The sequence below is a fragment of the Oryctolagus cuniculus genome, chromosome 11, assembly GCF_051225735.1.
Source record: "Oryctolagus cuniculus isolate XC-2025 breed Fujian yellow rabbit chromosome 11, ASM5122573v1, whole genome shotgun sequence".
NCBI lineage: Eukaryota > Metazoa > Chordata > Mammalia > Lagomorpha > Leporidae > Oryctolagus > Oryctolagus cuniculus.
The window spans coordinates 82,064,404-82,090,524 of NC_142877.1; the positions used below are offsets into that span (position 1 = coordinate 82,064,404).

Below are 26,121 nucleotides of genomic sequence, written 5' to 3' on the forward strand. Positions count from 1 at the left end.
TGTGGCTGAAGTGTTCCTGGAAAACCCTATGTGATTAATTAATTTCAATGATGCAATTCCATGGCTTCTCATCAATAGATGTCAGATTAGAAATTTGGGTCCTAAACATTCAGTGCAACCTGGTGCCTTCTTTGGGTCCATTACTTAAGTAGTGTTTGTATTTAGTAGGTGCAATATATAGGAATATGGTACATGAGATTGATTAACTTGTACCAAAAAGCATGAGTCAGCTTGGAGTAGTATAATTTAGGGCGATCCTTGGATCACATAGAATTTAGATTTAGTGTTTGTTGCAAGATCAGGGTAAAAAATGTCTGGGTGGGGTAGACATCAGGGTAAACCAAGGGTGATGAGCAAAGTGAATTCAAAGGTAGGGTACATATAGACTAATATAAAAGCCTGACCTTGGCAAAAGGCAGGTACCCTCTGGCTCAGAGAGTGAGAAAGCAGAAAGAAGAAAGGAACAAAAATGTCCAAGAAAACCTCTTTTTAAATAGCAAAGAAGGAAAGGAAAGTATTGCAGAATTTTAATCGAGGGACAGACATTTGGCCTAGTGGTTAGGATGCTGGATGGGTCCCAAAACTCCTGGGTTAGAGTACCAGCTCCATCTCCAGACTCCAGCTTCCTGCTAACAAAGATGTTGTGAGTCAGCTGTAAGGACTCAAGTATCTGTGCTGCTGCCACCAGCTCCCAGCTTCAGTCCCTATCATTGCAAGCATATGGGAGAATGCACCAGCAGATAGGAGCTTGCTCTTTCTTTCCCTGTCTCTCCAATAACTGATAAACTTTTTTAACAAAACAGAAAAGAATGGCTGCTAAAGATATAATCCATCCTTCTTTATAAAAGGAAAAGAATTTTGATAAAATTCTATTTCTTTTCAACGAAAACACATGAAACCTAAAGCCATCATTCCATTAGCTTAGAGTTTAGAGATTAACCTATTCTATATATGATTCTTTACATATTATATATTCTTTATATATTAAATATTCTTTATATAAATTATATACAATATATATCATATATTCTTTATATATATATAAAGGGAACAAATTTCATGCAGTTCATACATACAGTGTTTTTTCCCAGCCTATACTCCTTCCCTTCCTTGCTCCTACCTTCCCTCTTCCTTCTTTCTTATTTTTGTTTGAATTTTTACAATAACATACTTTCAATATGCTCTATAATCACAAGCTTAACCCTCCACTAACTAAAGAATTTGACAAGTAGAAAAACCAGTGTTCTTCAGGAGTGTAGACAAGGGCTATAAACAATAATCAAATCTCAAAATGTCAGTTTCATTCATATACGCTACATTTTTTGTACTCTGTTACCACAAATTAAGAAAAACTTATGATATTTGTCTTTTGGGACCTAGCTTATGTAACTATAATGATCAAAACTGCCCAGCCTAGAAGGTAAAGCCCTGATCAGTTTCATTCTATCTACTAGTGTTCCAGACCTCAGCAAAGGAATTGAGAGAATTACTGAGGTTAATTTGTGTATGTGTGCAGTGTTTAAACCCAAAAATACTCAGAGAAATGCTCTAGAGTTGCTGAAATATAATGCCTCAGAGAAAAATTATACTTTTAAAAGCTGGTACTGTTACTTTGATGCAAACATAATGTCTTGCTTGAAAACTCTCAGATGGATAAAAAGAAGACAACTTAAAAATAAGGAAGGCAAATAAAATATCATTATCACCCAGAGAAACAAAGTAATACTAACAGAAAGTTAACTCTAAATATTAAAACTATTTGTAGACCAAACAGGAAAGAACTCATCTCATCTCATGCATGTTTTCCTAACCTTTCAATGAAAGTCTTACAGAAAAAAAGAAGTAGAAATTTGTGATAAATTATTATAAACTTCCATTTTTAATTCTAGGAATTAACTAAGAAGAAAAGCAAATTGATATTCTCAGCTCCTTATCTTTGGTGTTTCAGTGCTTATATCAACTTCCATTCTAATTAATTTTACTAATCCCTTTAGTTAATGAATAAGTAAATCAGGACCAGGGGGGGAAAAATCCGTCAGTTATAAGAAAAGTAGTAGGAAATTGTTAATTCAGATGTGACCCACAGCTACCAAACTGAATTTGTCAGCGTAGCTTTGCTGTTTTGTTAATATTCTAATTTCTATTTTATTGTTCCTTATAGAGCAAAATGTTTCACAGTTAATCTCTATGGTACTTTTGTTTCTGAGCTCTGAAATAGACTTTGATTTGGCAGTAGCCAAATATTTGAATATAAATTGATTTTATGCAATACACAGAAAACAAGTATTTTATTGATATAAATGATTTCTTTATTTGTGGAATTACACTAAAAATTATTTTGAAGCAGCATGAGCCCTCTCTGGACAGTATTAGAATTTCATGCCTAAATCAAGTTGAACATTAATTTTATGAGTTGTTTTTTTTTTTTTTTTTTTTTTTTGTCTTTTGCAGTAGCATAAGCATCTTTGGTTCAAAGTGTCAGGGGAGTAGAGATGTAGATAAAATGTTCAGGAGACAGGGTGTAAGTGCTAAAGATGTCAGCAAGATCACGGGGCAAGAAATTGCTACGGTGCTTGTCTCCTTCGTTCAGATTCATAAACAAAATACCTAAATGTAAGGATTTCAGACATTTTCTTTCAGTCTGATTGATAATAGCAGAAGACTCAGGCCTAAATCATATACATAACATAGAAACTGTCCAGACATCATGGAGATGGACCATTGTGAGAAAGGAAAGCCTGGATGAATTTTTGGATCTTGTGTGCTGATATTCTGGAATTAGCTGACACTCTGAGATTGATTTTCAGGCTTCCTTCACTGTGAAAGCAGCCATAATCTCTCAGCAGCATGGCCAAGAGAAAAGTCCCAAGGGCAGTAGAGACTCCTTTGCTAACTTGATCCTCTTCACTGCCACACCATTCCTCACCTTTCCAGAAGTCTCTTATTCACGAGTGCAGTCAGTCTCCACGATGGACTTCTACAGAGTGCCATCCTAATCACGGATCTCCACAGAGATTTGTCTTCTCTCTAGCACCCTCTGCAAACTGCTGGCTGGATTCTGTACTCGTTATGAATAGCAGCGTGATTTCACAGCTCTCAACACTCCCCTCTCTCAACACTGAATGCTCTGTATCTGTTTCTTCTACCAGCTGCCTTCTCTCTACCATCAGCATTTTTGGATGAAAAAAAAAAAATCACTAACCACATGTATCCAGTATTACGTAGACTTTATATTCACTCAGGCTTTGAAACAAGCCTCCATTTCCTCAGTTTAAATGCCCTATCACCTGCACGAATACCAATTCTTCTCCCAAATCGACCTAACATGCAAAACCCAGCAATCTATCCAAAACCTATTCATAACACCAGAGGAAAATGAAGAATCATGAGCAAATTCACCTAAGTTCACCTAATTTCAAATGTCTCACAGTCTTATAGAATAATGCAATTATGTTATATGCAAATACAAATCTGTGTCATAAGCATTTGTCAGCGTTATACCATATTTTGGTAGGGATTAAGACCTTTCGCTAAGTATTGAGAATATAATTATGAATAAGACTCTATCCTGGTAGATGAAATAGATATATAGGCAGATAATCATGGTATGCTGTAATTCTAGGAATGCTATAATACTGTATAATACTCCTAATCTTTCCTCTTTCCCAATATAGAGGGGAGTTTTTACATATTTATGAATAGAGAGTATGAAATATTTTCACTGGACTCCTGGTCCTCATGGTGCATTAACTGCAAGACATTCTTTATGCTTCCTTCCAAAAGCTATTAAACTGATAGAAAATCTATGTAAAGGGTGAAGGATATAAATTCTGAGCAACATCGAAGTACTCTAATAAATCAGAAATTCTGAGATGTTTCCCAAAAACAGAAAGCATTTATATTAACTTGGTGTATGCATTTAGCACAGTAGTTAAATGCTATTTGAGAAGCCCACATCCCCTACTGAAGTCCTTGGTTCAAGTCTAGCTTCCTGCTAATGTGCACCCTGGGATGCAGCACATGATGGTTCAAGTATTAGGACTCCTGCTACCCATGTGGGGGACCCATACTAAGTTCCCAGCTCCTGACTTGAGCCTGGCCCAACCCCAACTAGTGTGGACTTTTGTGGAATAAACCAGCAAAAGGAAAAATCGGTCTCTCTCTCTCTCTCTCTTTTTCTCTCTTTCTCTCTTTCTCTCTCCCTCTCTTTCTCTCTCCCTCTCTCCCCCTCTCTCTCCCTCTCTCCCTCCCTCCCTCCCTCTCTCCCTCTCTCCCTCTCCCTCTCCCTCTCTTCCCCTCCCTCCCTCTACTCCTCCTTCCCTCTCCCTTCCTCCCTCTCCCCCTTTCCCTCTCTCCCTTTCTTTTTCTCTCCCTGCCATTTGAGTAAATAAAAATAATACAATAATGTATAAAGTTACCGTATCTGAGAAGGTTATAACACAAAAGCCTCTGGGAAAAATGTCCTCCAGGGAGAACAGCCATTTCCCTCAACTGGCCCTTGACATGCTAACAAATGCTTTCTGTTTAGAGAGTGATTGCAGTGGAGTAATTTATAGTATTAATGGAGAATTACCTATCACAGCTGGATAAATGGCTCCCATTTAGGTAGAGGTGCTAAAAATCACTATGAGAGCTCGCTGAATATTAGGTGGAGGATTGAGGACAAAAAGACAAAGCAGGTTCTCTGAATCTCAAAAAGGATATGACAAGAAAGAATAGGATTAGTGCTCTGTCAGCAAGAAAAGATTGTCTGCTTCCAGAGAAATGCCTTCCTTCCCTTGGAAATTAAGGGAATTCCTGTGCTACCTATTGCTACCTGGTCAGGCATCCAGAAGGAAGCCTGCGCACCAGTATGCCATAACCATATCCACCAAGCCCCCAGCCAACACGGCCATGCGGAGAAAAGGCGACCTGGGGAAAGAGATTGCCCAGTTTAGGAGGGATCCACAGCAGAGACTAAGGTTAATCAGTGTACAACCCAGAGACAACATTTCTATTTTCAGAACCTATGTTCTTTGGGCCAGAACTGTGGTGTGGTGGGTCAAACCCCAGCCTGCAGTGCCAGCTTCCTATATGAGCGCTGGTTTGAGTCCCAACTGCTCCACTTCCAATCTAGCTCTCTGTTAGTGTGCCTGTGAAAGCAGCAGCAGTCCTTGGGCCCCTGCACCCATGTGGGAGACCTGGAAGAAGCTCCTGGCTTCAGATCAGCCCAGTTCTGACTACTGCGGCCATTTGGGGAGTGAACCAATGGATAGAAGACCTTTCTCTCTCTATCTCTACATCTCTCAGTTAACTCTTTCAAATAAATAAATCTTTAGAACCCATGTTCTTATCCAGTGCATAACAGGACTCATCTACATAATTCAGTAGCATAACCTGCCTCCCACCCATGTCATACTTATGTTAAAGGAGGCTATTTTGTAAACCACATAAATAACCAGTACAAATAGTGAAAAGGTTGAAAAAAAATCAAGGAAATATATTGTGGAAGCAAAGGGCTATGACACGCAGCAGCCAGTGATACTATGTAGTCATCTTTGGATCCATTCCTGGCTCTTTCCCTTTCTCAGAATTTACCTCTGTGACTTCTGAAGCCACGGAAGCTCCATACGATTAGTTCCTGGAGGCTATCGGGAACATGCTCATGGTCAGCAGGGTGACTCCATGTATGCACTGTCTGGAAACGGGCTTATGAACAGTCCAGGAGCTCTGAGTGTCCTGCAGAGGCTTCCCAGAGCCCGCATGCTGCAGAAGTTCTGGCCAGTAACACCCAGAGTCCTTAAAGTGACAACAGCTGCCATTTTATTTCAAATCGGATAAATCTGAAAATTACTTAGATCCTATTCCATAGAGAAAAATAAACAACTTCCATAGAGAAAGAGACAGTGTCATTTCTTTATGACTCTAATTGGTATTGACATTGTGACCAAACAGTAGTAAGCAGAAAGACAAAAAAAAAGACCTGATTTTCAATGACAGACTTATGGAATTGTTTGCAGGTCATCTTTTGGTATAATTCTTACTAGCCAGTTCACAAGGGACTGATGTATATACCAGAATGTCAATAACTGTTTAGAGATTGGACATGGCATCATAACACCTCTGCATTCTTTCCTGAGAGAAAAATCTACATGGCAAATAAAGCAGTATTAACCTCCATAGAGTCAGAGGATGAGGGGCTGTTTGCATCTAATTCTGGAATAGAACATATTTGCTGTATTTGCTACAGGAACAAGATACTGTTGTTAACAATTATTTTTAATGACAACTGAATACTTGCTATGTGCTTACTCACTACTAGCATATCCATAGTAAATGTTTAAGTTGTGTGCTCTTTAGAAGAACTGCTCATGGTCATAGTGACATGCACTTGTTTGTAGCTGAGAAAAGACAGGTGTCAAACGTGAGATCCCTCTTGCTTTGGCCATGCATTCATGTTTTCACAGAAAGCAGCTCCTTTTACTCCTCCACTTGGCTTATGAAAGACTCCTCTAGCTTTTATGAGTTTTATCACTTATTTTTTTAAAAAAAAATATTTATTTATTTGAAAGAGTTATAGTGAGAGAGGGAGAGAGGGAGAGATCTTCTATCTGCATATTCACTCCCCAGATAGCTGCGACAGGCAGCACTGGGCCAGGCCAAAGCCAGGATTCAGGAGCTTTGTCAGGGTCTCCAGGTGGGTGGCAGGGACCCAAACACTTGGGCCAACTTCTGCTTTTCTCAGGCTATTAGCAGAGAGCTGGATTGGAAGTGGACCAGCTGGGACAGGAACTGGCATCCTTATGGGATGCCATCATTGAAGGTAGTAGTTCTACCTGCTACACCACAATGCTCGCCCCCTTTTTATTAATACTCTAATTTCTACACTTTATTATAAAATATTCTTACTATGGGTATGTTATTATTTTCACTCTAGAGCTTTAATCTTTCTAGGAGAGCAAAATTTTGCACAGTCTTTCTTCTTCCAGCATAGACAATTCTTATACTTTGAATTGCTTTGGTAAAAATTTTCTCACTGTATTTCAGCTTGACTTTATAATTTTCCTCCAGTGATTGTGTGGTGTATCGCTAGCATTTCTGATCTTTTTCATTCCTTCCCTTTGTAAAGGCATAAAATCTTAACGCACACCTTTGACCACTTTCTCTTCCGTGATGATGTCTTTGATTGTAAAAGCCTCGAGTGGTTTCTATGAGAAAAATTTCTGATAAACAAGTAGAATTTATTAAGATATGTCTCCTGTTTTATTCTATATTTCACCTTCTATAACATAGGTGACTTTTAGTTGATTGAAATCAACACTCATATTTTATTCATATCATCAGTATACACTGTGTCTTAATAATGCTAGTTTGTCTGTAACAGCCAGCTATGAATTTGTAATAGTGTGCCCTCAGAAAAGTCTCCTTAGCCAATTAGATATTAATGAAATTCGTCTACGGCCATACCACCCTGAACGCGCCCGATCTCGTCTGATCTCGGAAGCTAAGCAGGGTCGGGCCTGGTTAGTACTTGGATGGGAGATATTAATGAAATTCAACTACTAATATTACCTATTTTAAGGAAAAGCAGTTGCATATCAATGAGATAGAAGAAATCTGGCTAAATGTAAACATTGTCTCTCATCAAAAGCATTCTGGTCTAGAACCAGAAGGATGAAACAGACGTGGAAGTTTAGTTGACAGTCTTGAACTATACAATAGAAAAATGTACAACTGTTCTCTTATCTCTGTTGTATTTCAATAAAATAGAGGTGATTTCTCCATAAAAATGTTTGCAAATTCTAACAATATGGCCTTTTGAGAATAAAAGACATCTAACAACTTTGAAAGAGGCACTCTCAGTAAAGATCCTTCCGAGAACATTTTAGTTTTCTTCTTTCAAACCAGAAGATCAAATTATTGATCAATAAATGTGGAAAAATTCTAAGAGAGGACCTACGGAATGACTGCAGCTTGATTAAATGACAGAGTCTAATTACTGAATATGAAATGAAAAGATGATTTAACTCCAAGTATTGTCCTTGACAGTAAGCCCAGCTCACCTGTTTATGATGCAAAGGAAAAGGTATTTACAGAACACGCATCAAACTGGAAGTTATCTTCTTTCTAAACCCTAAGATCCAGAGGGTGATATATTCATCCATCTTATTATTGAGCCATTCAGACAGAGATTAATTCCGGCCATTGGATTTAATTGAAAGTAAAAGTTTAAAAAGCCACAGATAATCTCTTGATCAAACTTGGTTCTTTCACATGATGCTTCAATGTGAGATAGTGACTCAGTGATATTTTATAAGAAATCAGTTCTGAAACCAACTTTCCTAAAATGTTGTGAACTGGATTTATCAAGAAAAAAGATAGGACAATTCTTCCTGGATGTATCCCTAATTTTAGTAACACTTGTTTTACTGTAAATACAGAAAATAAATTGTTTCTTTAAAAAAAAAAAGAAGGAGGAAAGAAAGAAGTGAAAGAAACACATTAAGAAACCTGTGGAGGGTCTTGCACTGTGGCGTAGTGGGTTAAACCACCACCGGCAGCACTTGGATACTGCTTCAAGTCCCATATGGGCTGCTCCACTACTGATCCAGCTCCCTGCTAATGCACCTAGGAAAGCAGCGGGAAAATGGCCCAGGTACATGGGCACCTGTACCCATGTAGGAGACCTGGATGAAATTGCTGGCTCCTGGCTGCAGAACTGCCCAGCTCTGGCCATTGCAGCCATTTGAGAAATGAACCAATGGATCGAAGACTCTCTCTCTGTCTCTGCCTCTGCCTCTCTCTCTCTCTGTAATTCTGCCCTTCAAATAAATAAATACATATTTTAATAAAAGAAAGAAAAGAAAAAATTATGTAGACTATGCCACGTAAAAATAAAAATCCAGGACCTGCCTTACAAATTTTCTTTCCAATTCTTCACCTCCCCCATTTCACTTCTGAAATACTCCTAAAGGATCAAGTTGTATAATTCAACACTGTTCCCTCACGTACACGCTTTGATTAATGATGGACAAATTAAAAGGTAGAGCATTCCGTTTGAATATAATGTATAAAATTAGAATGCTACCTAAACTTTTCCAAAGTAGGTTAAACCAATCTCAAAACCAATTTTACATTTCAAACCAACTCAATTCAGATTTATCACTAAAGAGTTCATGGCACTGGACTTCACCATAATATACAGGATGTGGAGAACACATAGACAACAAACAGGAGAAAATGTACTAAGTATCTCAGAGATCTATTAAAAATTAAAAGCCATGGGTCAAAGGCACATGCAGATAAAATGTAATAGTAAGACAAAATTAGGTTAATATAGTAGAAAATAAGGATTTAGAAGAATAAATTTTATTTCTGTTGTTGAAAATGGATAATGAAGTACTTGTCCATGCTAGTTTTGGGCATTAGCATGCGCAAATGGAACACATAATGGGTAAGTCATAAGGAAAATGTATTATATCGCATTCCAAGAAATCCCAAGGTATGATGGCAATAGGGTTGGTCCATACAGTAACAACACCATCATGAAGGTTGGTTATTTCCAATTTTAAGTTCTGCCATCTATAAAGTATTAGCTTTCTCTTTCACTAAAACTTTTGCATGATCACAGCACCACAAGAAGCAGTTCCAGGTACCAGATGCAAACACACCACTGCCCAGCAGAGGAGATACTCACTTCTGTGTACATCTTTTCAGAAGTTAGAAGCATTTCTCCAGAAAGCAGCCAACAGACTTCATCTTATACCAGACTAGGTCCAAGTTGGATCATATGCCCTTGCCCAAACCAGCCATTGGCAAGAAGAGTAGGTCGCCATGACTGCCATATACATTAGTATAATTTGCCATTAGGTGGGCTCTAGAAAGTGATCTCTCCAGAGCAGTAGTTGTTTGGGGGGAAAATGCATTATCTTAAATTGTAAGAAAGGAATAGCTATTCAGTAAGCAACTGGCACACAGTCTTCCTTTACTATTATTTCGTAGATTATAGATTCTTTTCACGTCCTATGTACCCAGATTAACATCCTGGAAGAATTGGAGTATAAGTAAAGCAAATTACCACCCGTTATACTTCATATGTGACATATTTGACATATAAACTTAGTCTTCGGGTCCTGCTCTACAAAGATATTTTAGATTTCCAAGTTTTCTATGTGGTGTGTTCTCTGGGTGCAGTGTTCCATAATTATTTCTATTACAGCAAATATCACATTATATTTTAACCATCTGTGTGTACAACTGTGCCCCAAGCATTCAGATGGTCAATGAACTGCTTGAGAATTATTTAAAGCTCCTAATATGTTGGCCACATTGTAGGCATACAGTTTATTCATTCAATCAATATCTATCTACTCATTTATTAGGAAGACATAATTTCATAGACTCTGAAGCTAGCCTTTTAATTCAAATCCTGGCACTACCCCTTACTAGCTGTGCAGTAACCCTCCTCATCTTTAGTAGAGAGATAATCATATTGTCTGACTTGTGAGGTTTTTCGTGTGGGCATTAAATGAGCGTGTATATTTAAAGCTCTTGTAACACCAACTGGCTAATAGTATAAGCTTTTAAAGTGCTAGGTATTTTTATTTATTAATATACCATTTCTCACTGGCAGACTCTAGCATTTTTCATCATCATATTTGCCCCAACCTGAACTGCGTACAGACTGATTTCAAAGTGTTTCTTCCCTGTTTGACAAAACAATGACAGTTTGAACACAGTTTGATAGAAGAGGGCTTTGAGTTGCAAGCTCAGATTTTCTCTCAAGTGCCTGCAGCTCAGAAACAGCACGAGTTCAGAGCTGAGTTTCAGTTAAGCAGTGGAGAATGGAAATTTCAAATTATTTATTTGTAGCTTCTATAGATAGTGTTTTGAGAACCAATTGGCTTGATCCAGCTAAGCTGTCTCTTCAATAACTGTCAAAAGCATCTGGTTTCATCTTAGTGTGCCGAAGTTAAAGGAAGGGAACTTCAATTAATATTATACACAGTGAGCATGGTTTTAGAAAACTATGTCAAATTGATTCATGGAAGATTTCAAACTCCATCTCTAGGTTTTCATGTCTACCTTTCCTATTTGGAAAAGAAGAGTGACTTTGACCCTTATTGTACCATTTTGAAAACACAACAAAATATACTAGGAGTCTTTATAATGCATCTGAAAAAGCTATTTTGATATCTTTTTTGATTATGACCTTGCCATTCTTACTAAAATCTTAGGAGGCCTTTAAAGCCATAAAATTTCCCCTTTACTGAGTGTTACTTTAAAAATAAATGTGATTTTTGAAACAGCAGTGATAAACTATTTCATTAATAGAGAAATGCTTGCATAAGTCATTTTTAGCAAAACAGTGTTAAAACAATAGATGAGAAGTTTTCAAGTCTCTGTAAGACATCTTGATTTTCTGAATAATTGTTTCAATAGTTTAGTATTTGGGTTTTGACTTGGATGTTTCATTTGTTTCCATTCTTTTTCTTTTCCATGATAGAGAATAGTCTCCATGAAGGGGAAAATGATGTCGTAATGAACATAGTTTTCACTTGACTCAGAATCTGTTTAGATTTTAACTAGTTCTTCTGATTTATGTTAGCTACAACTATTACATATAATTGTGCTTGATCTGGGAATGAGAAATTCTGCTTAAAGAGTATTACTTTATAGTACATTATCTGTAAACAATGCACATGTTCTCTCTATTCTTTAGGAAACATGTATTTCTTAAAAACATTGATGATGAGATGCACCATTGTTTTATGTACTAATAAGAAAAAATATTGAAAACTAAACTATGTCAAGAATGTTTCATATCACTTGAATTTCTATGTTGTACTAACTGGAAGATTGAGCAGATATAATTAGGAAGATGTTACCCTTGTTCATGAAGTATAGGTAGGGAAAGTCAAGATCACTTGGCTAATGGTTTGCTAAAATTTTTAAATCTGTTTAAATCAGTGCAGAGTTGATTATGCTCATCTTTTTTCACATACCATTATCATTTGTGTCATCAGTGGTGTTAGGAGAAAGCATTTTTGTAAATATTGCTTCACTGATGCCTCTCAAATCTCCTAACCTGCTTAACTCTCATTCTGCTCATTGTAATGGTACAAGTTTCTAGAAGGCTTCAGAAAACAACCAGGATTCCAACCCCTTACTTAAGTCACCTTTAAATGATTTGTTGACTGGAACAACAGTGACAATAGTAACCAAATCGGGTAAATGACATCGGGGCCTGGCGGGCTGTGATAGTTAGATGCCACAGAAATAAGAAAAGTCCCTATTTCAGAGAAGCACAAAGTGTAAAAGAAAAAAAAATTAAAGGAATACTATAGTCAAGTTGAGGTTCTAATCCATCACTCAACTAGCAGTTACTCTCCATGTCATTTTCTAAGCCTGTGTGATAGAATCCCCACATCACTCAAGTTTGTCAGTTCTATCACTGTTCACAGAAAACAGTTAGGAATACAGAACAAAGACTTAGTAACAGAATTTACTACCCTGGCTGTAAGTATAAACGTTCCAGAAACTAACAGGCCTAGCAAATCAACACAATCCATTTTATTCCTCACTATGTTTTTTTGATTATAAGGAACAAATACTTAGATTGTCATAGGTAATATATAAGCAGGATACTATGTCCTAAAAATGCGAGAGGGCTTGAAAACCAGGCCGTTGGAAGCACAGTAACTGCAGGGATGGCACAGCACAGTGCTCACAGATGTGAGCTCTGGGACCAAGCAGCTGCATTTGGAAGCCTGGCTCTGAGACCAGGAGCAGATTTCTCCTTTTCTCTATGCCTCTGCCTCTTCAGAGTACTTTATAACTGGAATCCCTGGGGAGAGATTCTTATTGGCCTAACTCCCACTTTAAAAAAAAAAATGTTTATTTGAGAGGCAGAGAGACAGATAAAGCAAACTCTGGCTCGTTGGTTCACTTCCCAAGTGCCCACAGGCCCCAGGCTGGAGGTTAAGCTGGTTGCCAGAAACTCAACCCAGGTCTAACACATGGGTGGCAAGAACTCTACCACTTAAACTGCTGCCTCCCAGGGTCCCCACTAGCAGAAAGCTGGAATTGGAACTGGGACTCAGGCCCAAGCACACCAGTAGTGGATGCAGACTTCTTAACCATTAAGCCAAATGCAAAACCACCTTACTCACCTTTTCATGGAAGGAAGCAGCAGCAAGCAGAAGCTCACATGCTGTCGACTTGATGTGAATTGGTCTCTTACTCTTCTCTTTTCTGACTCCATACGAAGCATACGCTCAGTAAACACTCGTTATATAATTAAGTACCCAATGTGTGATAAGTGAGATCTAAATAAAAATAATTACTGTTCTCCCCTTAAGGGAAAAGGAAGATGAAACTAAGGAAGAAAAGACAGTGGTGAGAAGACAAAACAGGTTCCTAGGAGAAAATATAGATAAGAAGATTTTGATCAAGGAGGAGAAAGAGAAAAATGGAATCAGAGATGAACCACACACCACACAAGAGTGCAGAGAGACAGTTTTAGAAGAGGGAAGCAAGCATTTAGCACTTCCACAGGCCCCGAAAAGGGAGGGAAATTGAGGGGTGTATAGGGGGTTCCTCGGAAATGTAGTCAGTGAGCATGCACCCTTCCCTCCCTCCCACATTCTTCCAACAGCTGTCCTCAGCATTGTAATGTATACACTTCTTCAATCTTTGTAGTATGGGATTTCAGGGGTTGGGAATGACTGCTGATTCTGTCCTCAAAGTAAAGTGATGAAGCCCCACTTATACGCAGTTTGCAAAAGCACAATAAGAAATACTTCCTGGAAAGCATACTCTTAGGCAAAATGCTCTCTACACATCTGAAGGATCTTGCGACTTGATAAATGGGTATGTGGAAGTACCCAGACCTCTTATGAAGAGATGAGAAAGAGACTGAGAGACAGAATGAGAATGACTCCAGGTGCCTTTGCCTTTTAGGTTGGGCACCTGCTGTGCTTCCAATTGCTCTAAGACCAGCCTTTCTTGGACAGCCCTTTCAATGAAACTATCTCCACAAGTCAGCTCCTCTCTGCCACGACAGGGACACAGAATCTCTTGCTTTCCTTCTACTTCCCTCAAGAGAAATTCCATGTTTGAACTAGAGAGGATGTGCCTCAAGCCTGGCGTTGAAACACCTGTGAACGTGGGGAAGATGTCCATGTGCTGCTAGACTTCACTTACTGCCTGAGGATCCTAGGGTTTGGGAACAATTTAAAAGAAAGTTTTCACACATTCTTTATCTTTTTTTTTTTCCCCAAAATCTGTCACAGGCTAGATTCCCTGGGAACCTGTCCTGAGTCAGAGTTGCTTTACTAAGGAATGCTTTCCATGTGAGAGCTGAAAGAAGCAGGTTTGAGCACAGGGAGACGCTTGATGAAGTACAGTGCACTAACAGGTTTTGGTTGTTCAAGACACGAGGCAAGGAACTGGGCCTTTACCCAGCATCCACCAGTTATGGGAGGAGAGCTGGCCCTGGAGAACTGTTTTACCCTGTGCAAGGCAACTCCTTTTGGCCCAGGGTAGTCTTTGGTTTATTTTTTTTCTGTAAGTTATACAAGTTTCATGTATTTCATATATATTATATATATGTGTGTGTGTGTGTGTGTGTGTATACAGATTTAGAACATAGTGATACTTCTCACCCTACCCTCTCTCCTACCCATGCTCCAACCCTTCTTCCTCCTCCCCTTCCTATTCCCACTCTGAATTTTTACACAGATCTACTTTCAGTTTACTTAATGATCCTAAGGTTAACCCTATACTAAATAAAAGAGTTCAACAAATAGCGTGAAGAAAAAAAACACTGTTCCTCAACAGTAGAGACGAGGGCTGTAAACAATCATCACATCTCAAAATGTCCATTTCACTCCAATACATTCCATTTTAGGGACCCTGTTAGTTACCTTGCAGCAGGGAAAACATATGGTATCTGTCTTTTTGGGACTGGCTTATTTCACTAAGTATAATGGTTTCCAGTTGCATCCATCTTATTGTAAAAGACAGGATTTCTTTTTTTTTATAGTTGAGTAGTACTTCATGGTGTATATTTACCGTAATTCCTTTACTCAGTCAACAGTTGATGGACATCTGGGTTGATTCTATATCTTAGCTGTTGTGAATTGGGCTGCAGTGAGCATTGGGCTAGTTCTTAGGGAGGGGATGCTTGGAGGAACTGTCAGTAGGCAGTACTCTCTGAGGCCGATGGGCCTGAAGGGGAGAAGGTATGTAAACAGCATCCACTGTGCGCTCCAGCTTCACTATTGTAGATCAAGGGAAACTGACATCATCGAATCACTACATTCTGCCCTCCACATTTGAGCATGTTCTGCAATATTCCCCAAGCTTGTAAATAATTATTTGAGATTTACTTTGATTTTGAGGCTTTGCTGTGTAACAATATTTTTAATAATAATTCCTTTCAATATTTCTTGGGCCTTCTCCTGTTGGCTCCTTAATTTTGCATGCTATTTAAAAACACAATACTAAATAGAGATGGAAATAGTACTTTCTCTAGGATCATTATGTTTATGCAGTATAGTAGGCTCTCTCACTAAATAAGCCAAGAAATCTATATCAATTTGTAGATCTAGAGATAGACATAATTAAAGTCCTGTGAAGAAGAACAAATAGAAGGGGACAGAGGGAAGTTGTCATGACAACCAAAAGTCCTAATTTTCCTCATTTTATACCACAAAAGTTTAACCTTTATGATGCCTTAGTATTTTTGTCTACATTATATTTTAACCAGTAGCCATTCTAGATAATAAATTCACTACATATATCGTTGTATTGTTCACTCTTGAGATTTAACTTCGTAATTACATTTTAAAGTTTTTTTTTTTTTTTTTGAAAATCTGGCATTAGGAAATTAAACCTGCTTTACAGCCTTCAATTTCTCAAGAGCAAAACGGTTTTTAAAGAATTCTTGTCCTTCTGTACTTCAGAATAATTTGAGTTTCTGATACTGAAATGTAAACAGCTGAGGGTGAAAGTGAATGTTCTACCACAAGGCTGACATTTTTAATTTGCATTTTTCCAGCCTCTTTTCTTTATTTCATTTTTTAAGATTTATTTTGTTTGAAGTCAGAGTTACAGAGAGACAGAGAGAGAAAAAGATATCTTCCATCTGCTGATTCACTCCCTAATTGGCCACAACAACCAGTACTGGGGCAGGCCAAAGCCGGGAGCTAGGAGCTTATTCCAGGGTTGCTACATGGGTGCCAGGGGCCCAAACACTTGGGCCATCTTCCACTGCTTTTCCCAGGCCATTAGCTTAGAGCTGGATCAGAAGTAGAGCATCCAGCACACAAACAGGCGCCCATATGGGATGCTTTGTGTCACAGGTGGCAGCTTTACATACTGTGCCACAAGCATTGGCCCCTCCAGCCTTTCTCACTTTTTATAATGTCTCATGTATTTCCAAGTTTGTAGATAGTTTTATCACTGTAACTAAGTCTCTCTGAAGAATTTCTGGTCATTTAAGTATCATAAATAGTGTTACTATAAATATCCTTGTATTATATTATTTGTACATCCATGTAAGAGTAATATTTTATCGAGAATGCGTTGAAGGCTGAGACCTCCTATAAGATTTTTGTACGTTCTGTTACTTCAGTGTCTATAAAGTATTTTTCTAGTCTTTTTTTCTTCCCAAATCCCAGTTGCTTGTACTCTCACCTTCACTCTCTACACAAGGGGACTCCAAAAAGTTCATAAACAAATGGAATTAAAAAATAAATTTGGTGCCGGCCCCACAGCTCACTTAGCTAATCCTCCTCTGCGGCGCCGGCACACCGGGTTCTAGTCCTGGTCGGAGCGCCAGATTATGTCCCGGTTGCCCCTCTTCCAGGCCAGCTCTCTGCTGTGGCCCGGGAGTGCAGTGGAGGATGGCCCAAGTGCTTGGGCCCTGTACCCCATGGGAGACCAGGAGAAGCACCTGGCTCCTGGCTTCTGATCAGCGCAGCGCGCCAGCCGCAGCACACCAGCCATAGCACACCAGCCATGGCGGCCATTTTGAGGGTGAAACAATGGAAAAAGGAAAACCTTTCTCTCTGTCTCTCTCTCTCTCTCACTGTCTAACTCTGTCAAAAAAAAAAAAAAAAAAAAAAAGAAAGATAAATATGGAGCTGGCAGTGTGACACAGTGGTTAAAGTGATCACTTGCGATACTTCAAGTCCCAGCTGTTCCCCTTCCAATCCAGTTTCCTGCTGACGTGCCTGGGGAGGCAGCAGAAGATTGCCTGAGTGCCTAGGCCCCCGCCACCCATGTAGGAGACCAGAATGGAGTTCCTGACTCCTAGCTTCAACCCAGACCTTGCTGTTTTAGCCATTAGGGGGTGAAGCAGCAGAGGATGTCTCCTTCATCTCTCTCTTTCTCTCTCTCTCTCTCTCTCCCCCCCAGCCCTCCCTTTCTTCTTTCAAATAAATAAATCTCTTTTAAAAAGATAAATTTATCATTTTACATATGAACTTTGAAATTCATACATAGGTTTTCTTCACAATATGCATTTTTCTACGAACTATTTGAAGACCTCTCATATTTTGCTAAATTTATGAATTAATATGTAATTTCATGATGGTTATAGTTTTCAGTTTGTTAATTTGGGAAATTAAAGATTTTTCTTATTTTTCTTATTTTTGTTTCTTGGATTTTTATCAGGGGTAGGGGATTTGTTCTTCTTCCTTTGGAATTGCTTGCCCACATTGTCACGCTGAAGTTTTCTTTTAGTAGAGTATTTATTTTTCTACTCGATAATATTTTCCCTGTTGTATTCCAGGGAAATTGCACTTTAAGAATTATACCTCTAAAATTAAACAATCTGTTTCCTTGTGCTTTTTCTTGACTTGTGTTTTCTATTTACTGGCAAATAGATTCAAGAGAAAGTACAAATACTTCTCCAGTACTGATTTAGCTGTGCAGTGATATATAAATGTTATTACTAGACATCTGAAGTAACTTTGGATCAGGCTAAATCTGTGTGAGGCAAGTCACTTAATGCTGGGAGAGCCACATCCCAGTTTCCTCTATAAAAAAGATTGAGTTACTTGGAAATCAAGGATTTTACATTTAAATATCAATGATAATATTTTGACACACAATAGATGCCTAATAGATGGCTCTTTTATTATTAGCCCCATTTAGGTATTGTATCCCAACAGGTCCCTTATTATAAACATTTTGCAAACTGCAGATCCCAAATCATTAGTGGATTGTGAAACTACTGTGCACAATTTGGAAGTACTGCTAGACTGCCTTGGGAGAAATGAAGAGTGGAAATGAATGAATCAGAGTATTTTGCATGTGGGAGGGGCAAGTATATTTATGTGACACTTTTGTTCAGTATATAATATACAGGCAAACTGTGTATACTGGATTACGATGTAATGTAAGGTTGCATCTTAAAACTTCAAAGTGCATGACTTGATGACACTTGTCTCATAATGTGTAAATCCCTTCATGTTAGAGTAGCCAAGGCCCCTAGGTTCAATCCTCATTGCAATGACTACTGTAGGATTTTGAGTTAATTGTATAACCTCCCTCTGTTTTAGTATCCTCATCTATGATAATTATACCTATCCATGGGAGTAGAATGAGAATTATACACTTTCATATTTCTAACTGGCATAGCAGGTGCTCAGTAACTATTATCTTTTACGAAGACTTGAGTATTTTTTTTTCTGAATAGCAAAAAAAGCAACATGAACAAAAGTACATAAAAGAATATAAAGTCATTCCTTTAGCCAGAAGTGAACATTCAAATTGGTTTTTCCATCCACAAAATTATGCTTTTTGATAGGTATCTTATTTCCATAAATATGAATTTTTCAAGAACCATACTATTATTCTTTGTTTTGCTATCTTTAAGCAATATTATCTCAAGATATAAAGGAGTAAAAATAAAATATTAAGCTTCCTTTTGTCATCATATTTTAACTGCCTATTATATTTTTGTATTTTAGAAAAAAATATTTTTAAATTCCTAGCAGTTTGCTTGAAACCTTGTCCATATTTCTTATAATATTTTCTTGATTATTTGAAAAAATATATCACTGAGGGACAAAAGTTTATAGCTTTTTTTGTTGAATAATTCAAAAGATACTTTATGTCTGAAGATGAGTGTTTCAGGAAATTTAAAAAATTTTCTATGCTTTCATAAAAAAATTAAAACCAAGTAAACTTCAAACACATTTTTTTAATATTGATCCTTTTTAGCAAAAGTCCACTTTCTCCTATACTTTTATCTTTTAAATTATACTTAGAAATATTTTAAATTAAGTTGCACAAATATGAAGAGTATTTAATGACCTGATTCAACCAGAAAAGGACTGATCCATCTGTGCACACAAAGGCTAGAAATAAATGTGTTGCCACTTGCAGGTATCAGTTGAAAGTCATTCTGATTGAAGAGCACCAACATCCCACTTCTAGAACAGGACAGAAATTAACCAGAAAAGCAGGCAATGTTCCTTTAATCTAATGATGGTACTATTATTACTTAGCTATTTTGATTTAACTGCTTTTTTAAAATTCTACAGTCAACTATATTTCTTCAAATATCCTCAGCTATCCTGTAATGATAAGTAATAATGTGTATCACATCTTGCAATTCTTACCTCACAGGAATGATTCCTTGTTTGAATATGTATACTAACATTTTGTACATATGCACATGTTGGCTGACTCACATGAAATACAAAAGTTAAGGCATCTTCATTATCAATAGTTTCACCCAGTTTGTGCCAGGAGTGCACAATTAAGAAAATGAATAAATGAAAAGATCAAATGCTTTGTAAAAATTCACTTAACCACTGAAAGACGAGAACTGATTCTTTTGACTTCGATGCTAAAGTTCTACTCTATTTGGAGTATATCAGTGTTACCAGTGAAAAATCAAAAGCCTAAAAGAGAGAACTAATTTCTTGTGGTGAAGGCTCTTTTAGGCTAATATGTTTTCCTTGACTACCTTAAGGATTAATTGCTTTTGAGTATTTTGGAGGTAAAATGACACTTAAAATAATTGAATAAATTAATTGAATAAAATAATTCAGTAATCAAGCTAACTAAATTAAGATGATTAAACAGACAAGTCATGTTTCATCATCAGTGATTTGATATATATTGAGAGAGTAAATCATGACACGTTTGCATTGACTTGAGAAAAAGATCACCTAGCAAAACAAGTCAAATATTGATCAGAATATTGTCTACTGTGAATAGTGAAACAATGGGAGGAAAACTTAACCATCAATAAATGAGATACAGGACCATTTGCCATGTAATGTCCATGACATCTTAAACAATCAATGTTATATAGTATTTATAATCATTTTAAAAGTCATTAACATTTTGAACATATACTGTCACTTATCAATCTTTATAATACAAATATTTTATCTCTTTTTCCATTTTAGAAAATACAAAATATTTAGAGTTTGGGCCATATAATTTGTTGATAATTGTTTCATAGGTATTTTGGCAAGGTAGTTTAGAATAAATTTACACAGCACCAATTGGTTATATAAATAATTAATGCATTTGATAGTTTACGTAGTATTGTTGGAAGACAATGCTATGCAGTCACTGGTCTTACCTTCTGGGAAAGAACTCTCCACTCGCTGTGTTCCTTGAATATTTCATGAACCGACATAAAGTGATATGCTAATGACAAACTATTTACCCAGTGAGCAGGTGCAGCCTCTGCACCCTTTTCATCTCTGATACACCTTTGATGTGGGGTCAGTTAAACCATTTTGAATTATTTTTCCTTTGCTTCCCTCCCTTCACAGTTTCACCTGAACCTACAATGGTGAGCGAGAGCCATCACGAGGCACTGGCAGCCCCGCCAGTCACCACCGTGGCAACTGTTGTACCACATAATGCCACAGAACCAGCCGGCCCTGGGGAAGGAAAGGAGGATGCTTTTTCGAAGCTGAAGGAGAAGTTTATGAATGAGCTGCATAAAATTCCATGTGAGTATCTTATATTGTTACTTGTAAAAATAAGGGGTTGAAATCATCCACTGGAGGAGGAAAAAAGCAGAACTCTGCTTAACATTTGATTTTTGATGATAGTAATTTGGATAGTAGTATCTTGATAATAAAATAGAATGTGTTTGGAAATGAAACATTTTTCTTATTATCTTTAAATAAGCTTTATACATGACAATCCAGTTTATGAAAAATTCTATCTTGTGTTTAAGTAGGTTTTTTTTTAAATATTCTTTAATGTCCATTTCTCGAAACAGTATTGATGCTTATAGGTTGTTTTATTTACTTTGGATTTATATGTAGGAAATTATTCCATTATAAAGATTATTCCTAAACAATAGGTACTATTTACTTTCCCAAAATTGTAAGTTTGATTTGCTATCATTTGTCAATATTTTAAACTACTTTGCACAGTTTTTTACAATTTTGTTTGTTATCACAAAAAGAAGAAAAACTTGTAAGTTTAGTAATATGATGGTGGCATGAAGTCATATCAGTGGCCTTTATTTAATTTTATATTTTATGTTGACAGCTAAAATTGTATGTATTGATCATATACACCATGATGTTTTGAAGTAAATTTACACTATAGATTAACTAAATCAGGCTAATTCACCTATGCTTCACTTTACATAGTTATAATTTTTTGTGGTGAAAACACTTGACATTTACTCTCATCATTTGTAAGAATACAATATATTACCAACCACAGTTACCATGTTATAAAATAGTGAGAGAGAGACAGAGAGAAAGGTCTTCCTTTTGCCATTGGTTCACCCTCCAATGGCCGCCGCGGCCGGCGCGCTGCGGCTGGCACACCGCGCTGATCCAAAGCCAGGAGCCAGGTGCTTCTCCTGGTCCCCCAATGGGTGCAGGGCCCAAGCACTTGGGCCATCTTCCACAGCACTCCTGGGCCATAGCAGAGAGCTGGCCTGGAAGGGGGGCAACCGGGACAGAATCCAGCGCCCCGACTGGGACTAGAACCCAGTGTGCTGGCACCACTAGGTGGAGGATTAGCCTATTGAGCCACGGCACCAGCCCACTGTATTTCTTAAAGACTGATTTATTTGAAAAGCCAAGTGAGAGAGAGAGAAAGAGAAATCTTCCATCTGCTGTTTCACTTCCCAAATGCCTGCAACAGCTGGTGCTAGACGAGGTCAAAGACAGGAGCTCCATCCAGGTATTCCTTTTGGGTAGCAGGTGCTCCTGTAACTGAGCCATCATATTTTGCCTCCCAGGCACATTAGCAGGGAGCTGGATTGGCACCTCAGGGTAGCCAGGACTCAGATTGGCACTGCAATATGGGATGTGGGTATCCCAATCAGCAGCTTAATCCACTGTGCCACTAGGCTCACCCCCAAAATAAATCTCTTGAAATGATTCATTTTGGATGAAACTTTTCATCCTTTGAGCAACACCTTCCCAACACCCCTACCCACAGTATCCCCAGCCCCCAGTAACAGCCATTCTACTCTCTACATATATATTTCGATGGCAAAGAGTCTACTTAACATGTTAATTAATGATGGAACCAGTAAAATGTTACAGTTAGTTTGAAAAACAAAAGACATACATTCGGAAAGGCATTTGGCCTAGCCCTTAAGTTGCTGGTTGCAATGCTACAGCCATATTGGAGTCGCTTGGTTCAAGTCCCAGCTCTGCTCCCAATTCCAGATCCCTACTAATGTATATCCTGGGGGACAGCAGGTAATGACTCAAGTACTTGGGTCCCTGCCATGCTGGAGCCTTGAATTGAGTTCCTGGCTTAGATTCAGCCTGGCCCAGCCCTAGCTATCAAGAGCCTTTTAGGAAAGAAGTAGTAGATGGGATCTCTCTGTCTCTCTCTGCCTATCTGTTTCTCTTTGTCTCCCACCCCTCTGTGTGAATGTGTCTGTCTCTCAAACAAGTAAAAAATAAATGTTTTTGAAAATAGGATCCCTAAATATAAGGGCGGCTCAATAATTATTTTAAAAAGGAGTAGACACAGTCCATCAGGAATGATGAAATGAACCTACAGTCAGGTGAAAAATTGATCGCTACCACTGCAATATCAGTTTCATCTCCTCTGCACATCGCATTTATGTGATAGGGCTTTGTTTGCATTATTAACAATTCCTTCACTCGCAGCATTGTAAAACAACTGGAAAACAACACAAGACAGCATAAAGAAGCATGCTCTAGGCTAGACACTAAATCATCATTTTTGGCCATTTAAAACTCTCACAATTTTTCCTGACAAGATGAAAATGAAGACAGCGAAGAAAGTACATCTGCTTACTCTTACAAGAACATTCTAAAAATTGCCACATATGCATTTTAATGGCTTTAATTTATTGTTTATATATTCCACAAGAAGTTTATACATTTTTTGATTAACATGGTACATATTTATGGGGTACAGTGTGATATTTCGAGACATATAGCATGTGCTGATCAGATTACGGTAATTAGCATTTCCATTTCATCATTTCTTTATGTTTGGTGCCTTTGAGCTTCTCCTTTGTAGTTCTTCATAAAATATTTCGTAGAGTGTTGTGGACTATAGTCACCTCACCATGCTGCAGAACACTAGAGCTTATTTCTTCTATCTGTGTTTTTATATCCATTATTCCAGCTCTCTCTATGCCCCCTCCCTGCCACCCTTCCCAACCTGCAGTATTTACTATTCTACACTCGTCACATATTTTGGGTGTCCCACATATAAAAGAGGGAGCCAAACCTTTCCATCTATGTTATCAACTTTTTTAGATTTCACATAGGAATAAGCTCATGCATATTATTTTCTGGTTTATTTCACTTAATATAATGTCCTCCATATTCATCCATACTGCAAAAAAAATTCTATTTATGCCTGAAAAGTATTCCATTATGTATACGTACCACATTTTCCTTATCCATTTCATACACTGATGTACATAGGTTGATTCAAATCTTAGGGGAGTGCAAATATCTCTTTGATACAGAGTTTCCTGAAGATGCATACCCAGTAGTGGGATTACCCGCATCTTGTGCTTCTATTTTTAAATTTTGAGGAGCCACCATACTGTTCCCCATCATGACTGTACTGATTTACATTCCCACCAACAACATGCTAGGTTCCATTTTCTCTACATCTTCACTATCATTTATCTTTTGTCTTTTTGATAATAGCCTTTCTAAAAGGTGTGAGATGATAGCTCATGGTGGTTTTGAGTTGTAGTTTCTTGATGACTAGTGATGTTGAACAATTTTTAGTTTAACTCTTGGGCAACTATATATCATCTGTTAAGAAATGTTTATTGAGGGAGCCAGTATAATGGCACAGTAGGTTAAGTTTCTACTTGCAACGCCAGCATCCCGTGTCAAAGTACCAGTTCAAGTCTTTGATGCTCTGCTTCTGATCCAGCTCCCTGCTAATGCACCTAGGAGGACAGCAGGTGATGGCCAAAGTACTTGGGCTCCTGCCACCCTGGTGGGAGACCAGGATGGAGTTCCTGGCTCCTGGCTTAGGCCTCGCACATGTCTGACTGCAGTGGCATTCTCTCTCCTTCTCTCCCTCCTTTCCTCCTTCTTTTCTCTCCTTTCTCTCCCTCCTGTCCCTCTCTCTTCTCTCTCACTCACTGTGCCTTTCAAATAAATGAATAAGCCTTAAAGAAAAAAATAGTGTCTATTCCTTTTAATCAGATGATTTGTTTTCCTCTCTTTGAGTTGTTTTTGTTGCTTACATATTTTAGATATGAACCATTTATCAGATGTATAGCTTACAAATGTGTTCTCCCATTCTTTCAGTTGTCTCTTCACTCTATTGATTATTTCTGTTGTGCAGAAGCTTTTTAATTTAATATAATTCTTTTGTCTCTTTTGGCTTTTGTTACCTGTGCTTTTGGGGCCATAGCCAAAAAGTCATCTTCCTAGATCAATGTCATAGAGCTTTTCCATTATGTTTTCTTCAACTAGTTTCATAGATTTGAGTATTTAAGCCATTCTCCATTGATTTTTGTGTATGATAGGAAGTCTTCTGCATGTGGATTTCCAGTTATCCAACAGCACTTATTGAAGAGATGGTCCTTTCCCTCTTGTCTGTTCTTGGTCACTAAGTTGAAAAATCAGCTGTTTATAAATGCATGAATTTATTTCTGGAATTTCTCTTCTGTTCTAAAGGTCTTCGTGTCTATTTTACACCACTGCCTTTTGGTTTTGGTTACTCTTTCTTTGAGGTATATTTTGCAGTCAGGTAGTGTGATGTCTCCACATTGTTCTTTTTTGCTCAAGATTGATTTGGCTATTCAAGGTATTTGTGGTTTAATATAAATTTTGATCTTTGATCTTTGTTTTTCTGAAGAATGTCTTTGGTAATTTGATAGGGCTTAAGTTGAATATGTAGATTACTTTGGAGTGTGTGCATTTTAAAAAAAAAGCAAATTCTTCTGTTTGGTCAACAAAAAATATCTTTCCATTTATTTCCATCTTCCTCGATTTCTTCCATCAATATTTTATAGTTTCAGTATTATTTTATTTTATTTTTACTATTATAAATGGGATAGTTTTCCTGATTGTTTTTCAAACAGTTCACGGTTAGTACATAAAGTGATGTTGATTTTGTATGTTGATTTTGTATCCTGCAACTTTACTAAATTATTTTATTAGTTTTAAATGTTTGCTGGTAAAGTCTTCAGAGATTTCTCTATATAAGATAATGGCATTTGCAAAAGGAACAATTTAACTGCTTTATTTCCAATTTGGATGCTTTTTTTGCCTGTCTCTTGCCTCATTGCTCTGACTACCAGTATTATGTTGAATACAAGAGGAAAATGTCAACATCTTTATCTGATTCTGGATTTTAGAGAAAAAAATTTTAGTGTTTCCCTGTTGAATCTGATGTTAGCTGTGTGTTTACCTGCTATGGCCATTTTTTGTCTTAAGATACATTCCTTTTATGCTTAAATTACTGGAGAGTTTTCTTCATGGTAGGATGGTGAATTTTGTCAAATGCTATTTCTGCATTTGTTGAAATGTTCATATCATTTTGTCATTTATTCAGTTAATGTTATGTATCATATTTACCGAATACGTCTGTTTAACTGTTTTTGCATCCCTGGGATGGATCCCGCTTCATCATAGTGACTGATCTTTTTAAAGTGCTGTTGAATTT

The 26,121-nt window shown here is 37.6% G+C and overlaps 1 protein-coding gene across 10 annotated transcripts in view; it reads left to right on the forward strand.

Annotated features, from left to right (window-relative positions):
• Positions 1 to 26,121, forward strand: part of SYT1 (synaptotagmin 1) — a 619,940-nt gene that overhangs the window by 356,945 nt on the left and 236,874 nt on the right. For all 10 annotated transcript variants that reach the window (XM_089307486.1, XM_051846476.3, XM_008256840.5 and 7 more), the window contains one exon: positions 20,790 to 20,972. In XM_089307486.1, the coding sequence (XP_089163612.1) occupies positions 20,807 to 20,972 (166 nt within the window). In that variant the 5' untranslated portion in view covers positions 20,790 to 20,806. The remainder of the gene's footprint in view (positions 1 to 20,789; positions 20,973 to 26,121) is intronic.